We start from the raw sequence: 14,247 nt of genomic DNA on the forward strand, positions 1-14,247 counted from the left end.
AAATTTCTCCACTATTCTTGGTTCATTTTAGATGTTTAGAAGAGAAAGCGAGTAAATTCTTATCACCCTTCTATTATAGAATTTGTGTTTTTCATAAATTATACTAACCACCAAAATATATGAATAATTGAAGGATTATTTTAAAATTTAATCCGATTTTTAATATCTTCATGATGCTAATATTTAAAATTTTATATTAAAATATTAATATATTAGTAATACTTGATTTTCAACTAGAATTTTGAAGTAAAAAAATAAATAAACAAAAGATATTTCTAAAACTCTTAAAATTATATATAAACCTTTTTTTTTCATAAATTATACTGACCACCAAAATATATATAACAAATGCTAAAATATCTTAATATTTTTTTTTTCCTAAATTATAATAACCACCAAAATATATATAACAAATGCTAAAATATCTTAATATTATAAATTATTAAAATTTTAAGCCCGTGATTTTTAACGGCCAATAGGCGCCTAAAGATTCCCTCGAATATTCGTTATCGTCCCCGGATTTCTTTATATACCCTAGCCGTCCATTTTATCAGGCCTCGCTTCTTCGCTAATCCATTTTGCAGAGCTTCTTCAACCAAATCAATCGAAGATGACTGCCTATATCGGAAAGTACAAAGGTATATCGACAGATCTGTTCTATAATTTCCTTTTAAATGTTATTCTGTTGCATTTTTAGTTTTGTTCTTGATTGGTTGTAGTTTTATGGATCTCGAAGTTTACATCTTAATGCTTTTTTCGTTTAATCTGCGTTTATGATGTGTGATTTTAATTTGAATAAAGCACGGAAGTTTTCGGTGTCAAAATTTGGCGTGGATCTTATGATATTTGTTGGAGGCGAGTGTAAGTGAAAAAAAGGTGGATTGTTTTTGGGTTTCGAGTTTGTGCGGTTAAGATTTATCTAGATCTAGATCTCGTACGCAATCGGATTTATGGAATTATTGTTTGATTGGTGGATGACAGTGCTAAATTAACAAGCGGGGAATTTGCTAATTTCGTTGTGGACGTTCTTTGGTTATTCTCTTTGGAATTGGTGTGATTAGATTAATTTTGGCTATGGATATGTTGTGCGACGATCTGTCATTTTTCAGTCTGTTAGGATTCATTTTGACCTAAGTTTTTGCTTCTGAAGTCCTTGTAGTTTTGTTAACTTGGGGGTTTTAAATTTTTTACCCTTTTTTTTCTATGATAACATGATGTCAATTAGGGATTGGTGCAGTTAAGTTTTTCAAATTTTCCATGCAGAAGATTCTAGTATTTAATCTTAATATTCTTTAGGCCTGTTGTTCGGTTTAGCCTGCTTTATTTCTGTTTATTTGTTTTTCGCATATTATTAGTCTTGAGATAGTATGGAATATATATATATATATATATTATGGTCATGTATTCACAATATCAGTGGACAGGTTCAGTTTTATCTTGCTAAAATCTTTTAGTTCTCATATTTATTTGAAGTTATATTGGGTTGTTACTTTTACTTTGTCTTCTTCATGAATCTTGTTGTGTCCTGCAATATTCGCGGCGGTGGAAAAATATGAATTTTAGCATCCTAACTTTGTACGAAGATCCATCACACAAATAGATGAAAGGTAGAGGTGTAGCGTTTATAAGAGATACTAGAGTTTTTACGTGGAAACCCCTAAAAAGGGGGAAAGACCATGGGGCCTTGCCCATTTTAAATTAATCTTCTAGTGTTTGCAATTGATTACAAATAAGGCCTTTCCTTGGGGGGAAGGCCTTGGATCGATATAGCAAATATACATCATATAGAGTGCATTACATGGTGGGAGTTGGAAAAATTAGTATTGGCATGTCCGTTTGGTCGGCAGGACCATAGTCGGTGAGCGACGATGGTCAGAAAGATTGTTGTTTGGCGACGGAGGTTGGAATGATCATAGTATGCGGGCGACGAAGGTTGGAAAGACTGTAGTTGGGCAACGGTCGATGTTCGGGAGTTCGGCAACAATCTGTGGTTAGGCGTAAGTCCAGCAATAGTTAGTGGTTGAGCGGAAGTCCGGCGTAAGTCCGACGATGGTTGAGGAAGGGCTTGGTGGTAAGAGATATATAAGATTTCTCTTTCTCTTCTCTCTTCTTTCCCTTCCTTCTCTTCTCCCCTCTTCAAATGAGAGATCTATTTATAGTTTTCGGGGAGTGACATAGCTAGTAAATAGTGAAAAGATCAAGGATATGTTTAGAGGATTTTGAATGGATGGTTGATATTGACTCTTTTGATCATGTACTATTTATCGAGTATTAGAGTATCTTAATGATATTAAAATTCAACAATCATGGGCTTGTTGGATTTGTCTCGCCGAGCCGCTTGATTCGACTATAAGCATGTCACATTTGAAAATCATTTGATTGTTCAATTTATGGTTGAGCCTTTCAAATGCACTTTGGGTCCTTGATTTGAAGCCATTTGAGCTCGGATTTGAAGCCATTTGAGCTCGGATTTGAACCCATTTTGGTTTGGATTGGAACAAATTTGGTGTCGTTGGGTTCATCTTTTCGAGACGTTCAATTCGACTATAAGTTTACTGAAATCGGAGTTTCGTGCTTGAACATGAATGTTTTTTTATGATATATCAGCTAATGTATATTTGTATGCTATATTTTGAAACTATGCACAAGTATTAATGTTTAAACATGGGTATCTTATCTAATCTGGATTGTTGGCTTTGTTGAATTTATTTGTAGCAATATATTATGTTTTTATGTTTTTTTTTGCTCCATCTGCATTCAAGTGCTAACCTTTTTAACATATAAAGCACCTTTTGTTTTATGCCTTGTTTAATGATTTAATTTAATTTGTCAAGCTTGTTGATCGTAATAATTCTATGTTGGTGCTTCCGACTAGCACTTTTTATTCAATTTAATTTGTCGAGCTCATTGATCATAGAACTCTATGTCAGGTGATTTGGACGAGCATTATTTTTCGTTGCTTTTATTTGTTAGGTTTATTTTTCCCCGTATTTATCTTTTTCTTTGGCATGTTATTTGGAAGCTAAATCATCAATATTACTACACTAAACTTTTAATCTCTATTTTTTTTTCTAAGTTTGTTTTTCCACGTTTTTCTCTTTTCCTCTGACATGTTTCGAGTAAGTTAATTCATCAACATTGCTCCGCTATTCTCAGTTAGCTTTATCTTCCGTTTCTATTTTTTCTTGTTTTCTTGGAAGTTTTGTGTTGTGATTCTAGCCAGGAAATTCTTCTTTAATCATAATGGGAAAAATCTTTCACTCACATTTTCTTCCATCTTTTTTTTTTTTTCCTTTAATATTTTTCTTCAAATACTAGAATGCCTAATGTAAGTAATATTACAATACATATGAAAATTTTGTTGCTATGCTTTGCACTTTGGTGATCCCTAGCGAGCATGTTGCTTGTCATGTTGTTTTTGCAATGCATTTCCATCATATATTATTCTGATTCTAATGTTTGAATACTAGGAGTGGAGTTGGTACCTTTTAATTATTTGAAACTATATTTTGTGAATGCTAGTCTCTACGTAGATGATTTTGTTAAATTTATGTTTCAGATTTGTTTTTTGACCTTTCATGTTAAATATGAAAATATGTTTAGTTATTGAAGAGATCACTATTTTCAAATTTTATTATAGTATTTTTATGAATTGTGTGTCATGTAAAAAGATGTGTTCCAACGCTCTCAACTTTTGTCTTGGGCTTTTTTGTGTGATGTTGTAGACTAAATTACAGAAAAAAGTCGTATTATTTTAGAAAGGTGCTGAAAGTTTAGCCTTGCACTATTTTGGGCATTGGTGCTTCAATAATTTCTTTTTCTACATGATATTATTTTGCCTTTCACTGTGGTTGCTTTTACTTTTTGATCAAATTTTCACACTATTATTTAACGATTGATATACTAATTAGGAATTATCTGATTTTTTTGGGGTCACTGTCATTCAAAATGGTCATGTTTTTTTTTTTTTGCATGCTATTAATGAATGAAAGAGAACAATATACTCACCTAAGTTTTCAACACCATGGCAACATGTACCTAATAAGAAAATACTTCACTTTCCTAAATTTTCAGCTTTTGCTCAAGGCATATCTGATAGTGATAGGAAAATGGATAAGTGTATAGTGCTTTGGAATGCATCAATTTTCCTAGAAGTAATGCTACCCTGAAAATTTTCTACATAAAAATCATTTGGGCCGCACTTTTATAGGTGAACAAATTAAGTCTGAGAAAATTACCACGACTTCTGTTTGGGAATTTTTTTCACCTCATGAAGTGTTTATATGGCGTTAACTTTTTTGTGTGTTTTTTAAGGTGTACAGTATCTCTATTTTTCTATTAGTTATGTAAGTGATCTATTGCTGAAAATTTGGTTGAAAAGAGGATCATTTTAAATGAAAATAGTGTTGATTGGTTTAGTTGTCAGTGATGTGTCTGAAAAATATTTTAAAATGCCAAAGCTACAGGACATGAAGCAAATGACATATTAGGCATCTTAGAGTTTTTTTTATGTGGGGTCTGAAAACAAATGACTCTTACTTTCATTGTGTGAGTTTATGGATGTTCTTGGTCAAAGTTTTAGAAAGCAGATTAGTTTTATTATGATAAAACACTATTCATAGATTTCATTCTCATTTTACGAGAAATTTGTGATTTGTTTTCAAGTTTCTCGAAAGCGCAAACCTTTATGATTACTTATACCTCATGATAATGAGAAAGAACTTTTGATTAAAGCTATTGGTTAAATAGACACTAAGTACTTAGTGTCTAATAAGAATAAATTAATTTTGGATTGAAAATTTATCTCAATGAAATTAAAGTGGATGTTAGGAGAAATGATAATGAACCAAATCAAGATCTCATCATTCAATCATTAGAGTTGTTAGAATCCCTAGTCTTTTTAGTTAGAGGTGGTAATCAACCCCACTTGTTCAAAGGATCATTGTCGACAGTCATGAGCAACTTCATGTAAGGTAACCTTATAGACTTGGGGTAGATGTTTATCTAAGAGGATAAATTCAAGTCTATCTTAGTTAACAAAGGGTTTTATGACTTATCAAGTATTCCATATGATTCCTTATTTTAGGGGTTTTTAGCCATGAAAAACATACAGACTCTAGCTATAATTATAATTTAATGTTGTAATTTCGTCCCAAACTACCTGGCAAAAGGCCAAGCATAGTCATCTTAATTGAGACACCATTCATCATCAAAATTACTAGTTAAAGGACAGGTCAGGTCCTTACGAGCGAGAGATCGTTTGAGAATAAAATATATTAATATGCTTCATAAGACATTTTGCTTTTTATGAGCTTAACTTATCCTCAAATTTATCGTCCTCAACAAATAGTTGTGAATGATGAATAAATTTTGCTTTCAGTTATGAGTATATTGCATTTGAATATTTTGAATTTTATGAAATTTTTTATATTCTTATTTTTTGCTTAAATTCAAGTTCAAAATGATTTGCATAAGGATCTGAGGGTATTTTGAAAATATTCTTTTCTGTAAGATTTACTTTCAATAGGGTCATCTTATTGTTTGAGTATTTTATATTATTTTTTTTATTTAAACTTAATAAACTCTATTCACTTATTAATAGAGAATTGGGTTCCAATGTTAACTTTGTGAGCTATTATATGAGCATTGAATATGAGTGCGTGCGTGAGTTTAAAAATGATTCATGTAGCCGACCCCAAGTAGTGAGATAAAGGTTTGATATTGTTGTTGTTGTGTGCTTTTTAGTTTGCCTGCATAATACAATTTTGCGCTTTTAGAAAGGTAGTGTACTTCTTTGAGTAGCTTTACGCTTCTCAAGGCAGTAATGTATTTCTTGAAGCAGCGGCTCATTTTTCATACTAAAATTCGTACATACATTATTTTCAATTTGTGTAGCATTCTTGGATGTTAAATTTGGGCGTTTAACACAGTCGTTGGAGCATATGTGAGCATTTTATTTTCAAAAGAGATTTAAAAATTGGTTATGCATACTTCTCTGGGCAAAAAATGTAGAATGCATTTATTATTCAATATGTGCAGCATTCTCATACGTTAAATTTGAACATTTGTCATGCTTGTTGGAGCTGAGGTCTAAAAAAGAGAAATCAAGAATTAAAGCATTTTTCTTAGCGAGGCAAGGTGCAAGCCTTAAGGTAGATCGAGGTATAAGCCTCAAAATATAAAAATAAAACCTCATTAAAATTATAAATAATTCATAAAAATGAAAAAATGTAATAAATCATAAATATATTTACTTTATTCATCATCATGATGACATATATTACATGTTATCATAATATGAAAGTTTGAAAAAAGATTTGACGTAAACACTTAGAGCTTAAATATGCCAAAAGGATCCGGAACATGATGACCTCATGATCACTTTCATATTCTATAAAAAAAGTTCTCTTATATAATATTTCTATCATCATTGGATTCTATCTTATTCTCTTCTTCAAAATTGTCTTCAATTACAATATTTTTTCTTCATTGATATAAGTTAGCATTGCATTAAATATAATCTAAAGTAAATATAATAAATTAATAACACAACTAAGTAATTCATTACACTCAAATTATCTTTTGATTTTTTGAATCTCCAACCCCACTCCTTTTAAATGGTTGTGAGTATAAGCTGCTATTAATTCAGTACCGCTCCTTCATCATCTACTTCAAATCTTTTATTATTTTATGATGTATTCATTTATTATGAGATAATATATCATCAACAATCAAATGATTCATTTCTTCATCATCAGTTCATTGCCTTTAAAATTTGAAATGTCTATTTTTAAATTTTTTTTATTAAGCATAATGTGAATCAACTTTTTATTATGCATCTCCAATAGGATTTTGAGGTTTTACCTATTATGTTGTGAACGTTGCTAATAAGTTTCTCCCATCACGCTAAAAAAATCATATATGAGTTCTACTCGTTCCAAACACGTCTCCACTGGGCTTCGAGGATTTTTGGGTTGTTGCATTTTATATTTGCGTGGAAGAATGCATTGATGAAGTTAATGATGGTAGAGCAAGCTTGGAAGTGAATGCGGCACAAAAGTTTTTTTAATATTTTTCCCCTAGAGAGAGTTCTTTTTAAGAGAGAGAGAGAACAGAGGATTGATATTGGACTTCACTTTCTAGTTAAAAAGTTGAGTAGGCGCAGGGAGGCCAGGCGGCAGTCGATTGGGGTTGGTGGTGGGATGATTTGCAGCAACTGCCTGGTGGTGGCGTGGAGTGTAGGAGGGGGGTGATGGCCTGTGAGGGTTGAGTGTGAGAGAAGAAGCACAGGGGGATTGGGCTAGAATATTGTGCGACTGAGGGGTAAGAGGCAGCTATTGCGGTGAATCATAGAGGGAGTGTTTAGATTTAGTTTTATTAACTTTTTAATTTTTGTTTACTTCTATTTTTGCACTCCCTTTTTTTTAATTAGAAAAGGGGTACCCTTTTGATGCAATAAAAGGATACAATACATGTACTAAAACATTATAAATTTTAGTATTATAATTGTTTTAATTAACTTAGACATAAATATATAGTTTAAAAATTATTGAAATCGTAATTTTAAATTTTACGAATAATTACATTGGTTTTTTAGTAGACATGCCTGTGTCGTGTTCGTGTTGCCGTAGTCATGTCTGGACATTATAACCTCACAACAATATAGATTTGTGTTTATCCTTGATTTAGTCCATGATAGCTTATGCTATTTCTCTCAAGAGGCTATACCACAAATTTCACATAATCTCAGTGTGTACTTGTGAATTTCTATTTTTTAAAAATATTCAATTATGAAGTATTCTTAGGTATTTAGATTATTAAACAAGTGTTTCGAATCTTGATGTTTAAGTGTATAATAAGAAATTATGATTAGTATTATTTTTCTTATTGTTGTTGGTAAACCACTGAAGCTGCCGTGTCTGTGCAAGGCTATCAATATCTTTTATTGGTCATTCATAGTTCCAAATTTTCAGCTTTTATCAAATAATGAACTTCATTCTAGTTGTTTGAAGCTTTTATTATATATTCTTTTTAGGAGGTTATGCTTATTCTTCCTGCTAAAATTTGAAGCCTTCTGTGAATTGTTTTTGGGGGTTTGTCTAATTGGTGAACTATTATATACTTATATATTATTGGTATCAATGGTTCAGTTTCTATGCTTCATTGGAATTGCATTTAGGTTTCATTTCATTGGTTTGCTTTTAGATATAAATTTGTTTCAGCAGATAAATTTTATTTTCACTCATTTTCTTTGTAAGAATGAAGTTATTTACTACATTCGAGGAGTTTTGAAGGTTTTTGTAGATTTCAAAACCAATTTTTATTTTCAATTACATCTAACCAAAGCGATAGAATCCCTCAAAATTCAGCCTTTTTAAAATTGTTTTCTGGAGCCCTTCTGTTCATTCGCTGCCACTGTTATTTCTACAGATTCAGTATTGATTATCGTTCTCTATAATATCCACTATACTTAAAGTTCTAATTTATACCGACTCCTTTTCCAAATAAACTGAGCACTTACCATCACAGATGAGCTCATTGCCAATGCTGCTTACATTGGCACTCCTGGAAAGGGTATCCTTGCAGCTGATGAGTCCACTGGAACCATTGGCAAGCGGCTTTCAAGCATCAATGTCGAGAATGTTGAAACAAACCGTCGAGCTCTTCGCGAGCTCCTCTTCTGCACTCCTAATGCCCTCCAGTACCTTAGTGGCGTCATCCTCTTCGAGGAGACCCTCTACCAGAAAACAGCTGATGGAAAGCCCTTCGTCGAAGTTCTAAAAGAAGGCGGTGTTCTCCCCGGCATCAAGGTGGACAAGGGCACCGTTGAGCTCGCCGGCACCAACGCTGAGACCACCACGCAAGGACTCGATGATCTTGGCAAACGATGTGCGAAGTACTACGAAGCTGGCGCCCGCTTCGCAAAGTGGCGTGCTGTCCTGAAAATCACTCCCAATGAGCCTTCCCAACTTGCCATCAATGAGAACGCCAATGGACTAGCTCGCTACGCCATCATCTGTCAGGAAAACGGTTTGGTTCCCATTGTTGAGCCTGAGATTCTTGTTGATGGGCGGCATGACATCGACCGCTGCGCCGAAGTGTCTGAACGGGTGCTTGCTGCTTGCTACAAGGCTCTTAATGATCATCATGTCCTCCTGGAAGGGACTCTGCTGAAGCCAAACATGGTCACTCCTGGTTCAGATTCAGCCAAGGTGGCTCATGAGGTCATTGCAGAGTACACGGTGCGAACCCTACTCAGGACCGTTCCGGCTGCCGTGCCCGCCATCGTGTTCCTCTCCGGCGGACAGAGCGAGGAGGAGGCGACTCTTAATCTGAATGCCATGAACAAGCTCAAGGGGAAGAAGCCATGGTCGCTTTCTTTCTCATTTGGCCGCGCGCTGCAGCAGAGCACACTCAAGGCGTGGGCGGGGAAGGAAGAGAATGTGAAGAAGGCGCAGGCCGCTTTTCTCTCTCGGTGCAAGGCGAACTCCGAAGCAACACTGGGGAAGTATGGCGGCGATGCCGCACTCGGAGATGGAGCCTCGGAGAGTCTCCATGTGAAGGATTACAAGTACTAGTTCTGTTGCAGGGAGAGGGGAATGAGGTATTCTGTTTTTGTTTTTATGATTTCTAAATACTTTCTTATGTTGCTTGCGTGCTGTGCTGTGCTGTGTTGGTATGAGCCCTTAGTTGTTTCCTCATAATGAAGTGCTACTCTTCTGCAGTGTTACATTGAGGATTTCTATATGTTGAGGTGTTTTTGATGGAATAATGGATTGTAGAGATATATAATTAATATTTATGCAGTTTATGCAGTTTTTTTATTGATATTTCTTTGATTTTTTGTTTGCTAGGATTTCCTGATTGCTGTTTTGAGCTGGTTTCATTTGACAATGTTGTATGTTTTTTGTTAGATATGTTGGCAAATATATGAGCAAAAATATATCCTCTGGTTTAAAAAAAGATATTTATAATATTTATAGTATTTTTTTAAAATAATTTTATAGTTTTATTTGGGCTCAAGAGATGAGAAAAGTAAAGATGTATTCAGGTGAAGTGTATATAAGGATGAAGATAAAAAAATATTTTTATTAGAAGTATGTTTGGATGAGGAATTTTGATAAAATTTTAATGAAGATTATGAGAATACGATTAATTTTATTGGTGTTTTTAGTGGCATAAATGAAAATAAAGATTTTATTTTTATCGTTCTATGAATAAAATTGAAGTTAGAGAGGATTTAGAGAAAATAAAATATGAAAGAATAATTGAACTTTATGATATTTTGATGATATTTCAATAGAGATGTGAAAATACTTATAAGATGTTAGTGAGTGGAGGAGTATGTTAGTTTTTATTTTTGAGAATAAAGATATGAATAAGAGTATGAATTATAGAAGAATTAAGTTAATATTATACATTAAAAGCATGGGAGAATGTAATTGAATATAAGTTACTACGTTATACTAATATTTCTCAAAATTAATTTTGATTTATGACGGGTAGGTCTATTGTAAAAGCTATATATTTATTGGGGTTTGATGGAATAGTTTAGAGAGAATGAGCAAGATATACATGGATATTTATTGATTTAGAGAAAGTATATGATAGTTTCAAGTCATTAAGTATATGCATATAGGAGCTATTACTTGTGTTTAAACACAAGATGATTTGACAAATTCTTTTCTATTTTAGTTGAATTACATCAAGGATTAACTTTAAACCCATATCATTTGCTTTAATAATGGTTGTTTTTATTAGACATTTGTAAGAGGATGTATCTTTGTGTATTCTTTTTGTTGATGTTTTTATTAGACAAAAAACTTGAATTATGGGAATCAATCTTATAAAATAAATATTTTCATTTGAGTAGAACGACTGCTTGTGACTTTGGGCGATAAAGTTATTAAAAAGAGTATATATTTTAGATATCTCAATTTTATTGTTCAAAGTGATGGTGAAAAATGATTCACATAGCTGACTCCATGTAGTTGTAGAAAAACTTGTTATTTTAGTATAATTGCATAACTATCTTCATAAAAAAATTATAGCAGTTACAAATAGATCCTGAGATTCAAATATTTTGAAATGCTTTTAGCAAAATATTGGTGTGCAAATTGAGAGAGGTACAAAGACAATGAAAAAGCTATAGAAGTGAGAGCTCCTCTCATTATTTTTAGTATTTTTTTTTTTCCTTTAAACTTCGCATCTCTCTTGCCTATGGATAAAATCTATTTTATTTTTTTGTCATTTAGTAGTAGATAAGCTCTAATAAAATCAGCCAAAACTAACTAAAAATAGAGGCAAACCAAAATCTGATCGAGTTTTAATATTCAAACATTTTTAACAAATTAAATCATACCCAAATCCTAACCTAAATGATTTTTTTTTAATGAATTGAGGAAATTATAATGGCTTATATAAATTACAAATGTTATATAGTGCTGTCATATATATCTGTGTGAATGGAGGGATCATTATGTGTAGAACTGAAATTTGATCACTATTATTTTCATATTTTACAAAGTAATAAGAAAGCCGTCCAAAGAAATCAAGTTGTGTCTCATAGGAAGTAAGAGGAAACTTAGGCTTCATTTTTTTACTGCTTTATAAAATAATTCTTTGTAAAAAATGTTTTGAATATGAAAATTTTGTACGAGAAAGCTGCTTCATAAAACAGTAAGAAAGTTATCCCACTGTAAAACTTCTGCTTATCATGAAGTAAGGTGTTGGTTGATCTTTTCATTCCTCATGAATCCAAAAGATTTCTCAATATTAGGACTTGTGGTTATCAATTATGGAAAGAATATTGCATGGGAAACTCTTAATACTCATTTCAAAACTAATCCAATAATTTTGAATCAAACTTAGACCAACATGTTACAATACTGAACAAAAAGGCTCAAAACATAAGCCATTTTTACTTGAATTAGTGGAAAAAAGAACATATAATGATTTACATTTGTATGGCTCTCTTCAGTTTACTTACATGTACTCTAGCCACAGAAAAGGCAAATATTTGTAGTGGAGCAAATTTTAAAAATTCACTGGGAAGGTCAAGGTAGTATGCAAGGCAAGGAAAAAACCCTAAAAAAAGTTCAAAATCACCAGGATTTCTCCTCATCTAGCCTAGGCCAACACAGGAGATCCTTATTCTTCCATTAAAACTTTCTCACTACCTCTTCTGGAAGTTTAAGAACTTAATAGAATAGGCGAAGACGAAGGTGAAGACGAAGACAAAGGCGAAGTGAACTAAGGCCACATAGCCTAGGAAATCATGCTCATATCCTAGCTTTAGATTCAAGAAAGTTTTGACATCTAAGCTAGGCTCTCCTGGTATCTCTACTTTGTTATCTAATTCCCCCAGCTGAGACACAAGTAGACCATAAATGGTCCAGGACACAGGATTAGCCCAGAACATCCACCTCCACCACACAGGCATCATCTTTTAAGGTAGATAAATTAACAGATTTCAATATTAGATAGTAGGGATTAAAGATATATTAAAGCAAAGAAATGGCGTACCTTTCGCGGCAAAACGAAACCGCAGAACAAGTTCCAGAAGCTGTAAAAGAAGGAGGATACTACGCCGGCGACTTGGTAGCTTGGAGTTAGTGCTACAGCCATCATGCCGTATAGTGTGAAGTAGATGAAGCACATGAAGGTAAGGAAGAAGAACCAGAAGAACTTGTCTGCTCTCCATCCAAAATCCATCATGGAGAACAGGAGAAGGGTGTAAACAAAGCTCTGGACAGCAATATAGATTGCTTCAATGCTCACCTGAAAAATGCGGACAGGCTGCACGTTAATGGGATAATTCCCTGCAAAGATACATGCAAACCTAAGTAATTTTGTGTACTAAAAAGCTGCTTTAAGAATTCTTGTTTGCCTATCTTTCTTCAAGTCACTAAGGTTTCGTTTGGGACGGCTTTCTTATCGCTTCTTAAAACAACTTTTAGTAAAAAAATTTTAATTTGTGTACTAAAAAGCTGCTTTAAAAAGCATAAAGAAAGCTGTCCCAAACAAAACCTAAAACTCTAACAAATGTAAATAACTTCACAAAATTTCAAGTCAAATTATTTCGGTTAATTCCTTCTCTTTTTTCCTCATCACATTAATCATAATTACTTCATCATTGCCGACCCCAAATATTTTTGGATAAGGCTAAAGATGATGATTATGATGATAATAACAACCCTTCCTACCAATGCATTTTAATGCTACATATTTGGAAGCAAACTTTGTAATGGTACAAATATTGAAAGCTTTTTTCTAAAAACCATTAAAAACATCATGAAAAGAATATGCTCTTTTACTGGTATATTTTACTGTTCCTCGCAAAAATTCATTTTGCATAATCAGATGAATTTACAGGTGAAAGATGAGTGTAGTAGTAGTATTTACTTGAGCAAATGCGTATGCCAAGGATGAGTACATGCCAGCTGCCCTTTCACGATAAAATACTGTCCTCTCAATTGCCACAACAGGTTGCACGGTATTAGCATTGGTAGCTCCAAGGAAGAAAACAGCAGCATAAATTGCACCCATTAAATTGAACAGGTCCTGTTGTTTGCTTCTGTTTGACCAGTAAAGCGGTGATCTTTCATGAGTTTACAGTATACCTAAAGGATGATATCTTGAAATAAAAACATAACCAGAATGTAGATGCTACTGAAATTTTGGCTCACAAGTCATCCAATTATGATAATTGTTCTACGTTCATTCTAATTACTAAATGCTGGGTACAACAATCAATGATAAGTGTTAACCCGCCGTATAAAACAAAAGAGAGAAAACAAAAAAAATTTAAAATCAACGTACCTGCCATCCCACACAGTCGCACGTCGTCGCCGCATTTCGCACGTCGACGTCCCCTCACTCAGTTCGCACGACCCTGTGTCGTTAAAATGAAAAAGAAAAAGAGGCAGAAGGCGGATTCTCTCAGCCTCTCTCGCTCTTACCTCTCTCGCCTTCTCCCTTCTCTGTCGAATCGGAAGTTACGACATTTTGTGCGAAAGCAACAACGTGAGCTCGCTTGCAGTGAAGATAACTTTCTCCCTTGCGTGCGGCTCCTCTCCGACTCCTTCCTGGCTGTTCGGCTTCACTCCTTCGACGACTCGCCCTTCCAGTCGGATCGAAGTTACGACAGTTTGATCGGGAGCAACTCGGGAGCTCGCTGGCTGCAGAGATAACTTTCTCCCTTTCGAGCAGCTTCTCCGACTCCTTGGCCGCCCGACTTCGCTCCCA

The 14,247-nt window shown here is 33.8% G+C and overlaps 2 protein-coding genes across 3 annotated transcripts in view; one reads left to right on the forward strand and one right to left on the reverse strand.

The window, feature by feature from the left end:
- The first annotated feature begins 482 nt into the window (after positions 1-482).
- On the forward strand, positions 483-9,830 carry LOC110114646 (fructose-bisphosphate aldolase 1, cytoplasmic-like). The gene is made up of 2 exons (XM_020847592.2): positions 483-638; positions 8,530-9,830. Exons 1-2 carry the CDS (start codon positions 611-613, stop codon positions 9,576-9,578), a joined length of 1,077 nt encoding a protein of 358 aa, XP_020703251.1. The 5' UTR covers positions 483-610; the 3' UTR covers positions 9,579-9,830.
- A 2,059-nt stretch (positions 9,831-11,889) lies between these two features.
- The window catches only part of LOC110114643 (pleiotropic drug resistance protein 2), a 51,480-nt gene continuing 49,122 nt past the window's right edge, over positions 11,890-14,247 (reverse strand). For both annotated transcript variants that reach the window (XM_020847588.2, XM_020847587.2), the window contains exons 18-20: positions 13,405-13,576; positions 12,526-12,780; positions 11,890-12,445 (exon numbers count right to left, since the gene is read on the reverse strand). In XM_020847588.2, coding sequence (XP_020703247.1) covers positions 12,176-12,445; positions 12,526-12,780; positions 13,405-13,576 — 697 coding nt within the window. In that variant the 3' untranslated portion in view covers positions 11,890-12,175. The remainder of the gene's footprint in view (positions 12,446-12,525; positions 12,781-13,404; positions 13,577-14,247) is intronic.

This window comes from Dendrobium catenatum, unplaced genomic scaffold (assembly GCF_001605985.2).
Source record: "Dendrobium catenatum unplaced genomic scaffold, ASM160598v2 fragScaff_scaffold_1341, whole genome shotgun sequence".
NCBI classification, from domain to species: Eukaryota; Viridiplantae; Streptophyta; class Magnoliopsida; order Asparagales; family Orchidaceae; genus Dendrobium; species Dendrobium catenatum.

Bases quoted from the DNA above. Each gene is read 5' to 3' on its own strand.
- LOC110114646 (XM_020847592.2), top strand. From the start codon at position 611: ATGACTGCCTATATCGGAAAGTACAAAG. The intron at 639-8,529 runs GTATATCGACAG...TTACCATCACAG, and splicing joins CTATATCGGAAAGTACAAAG to ATGAGCTCATTGCCAATGCT.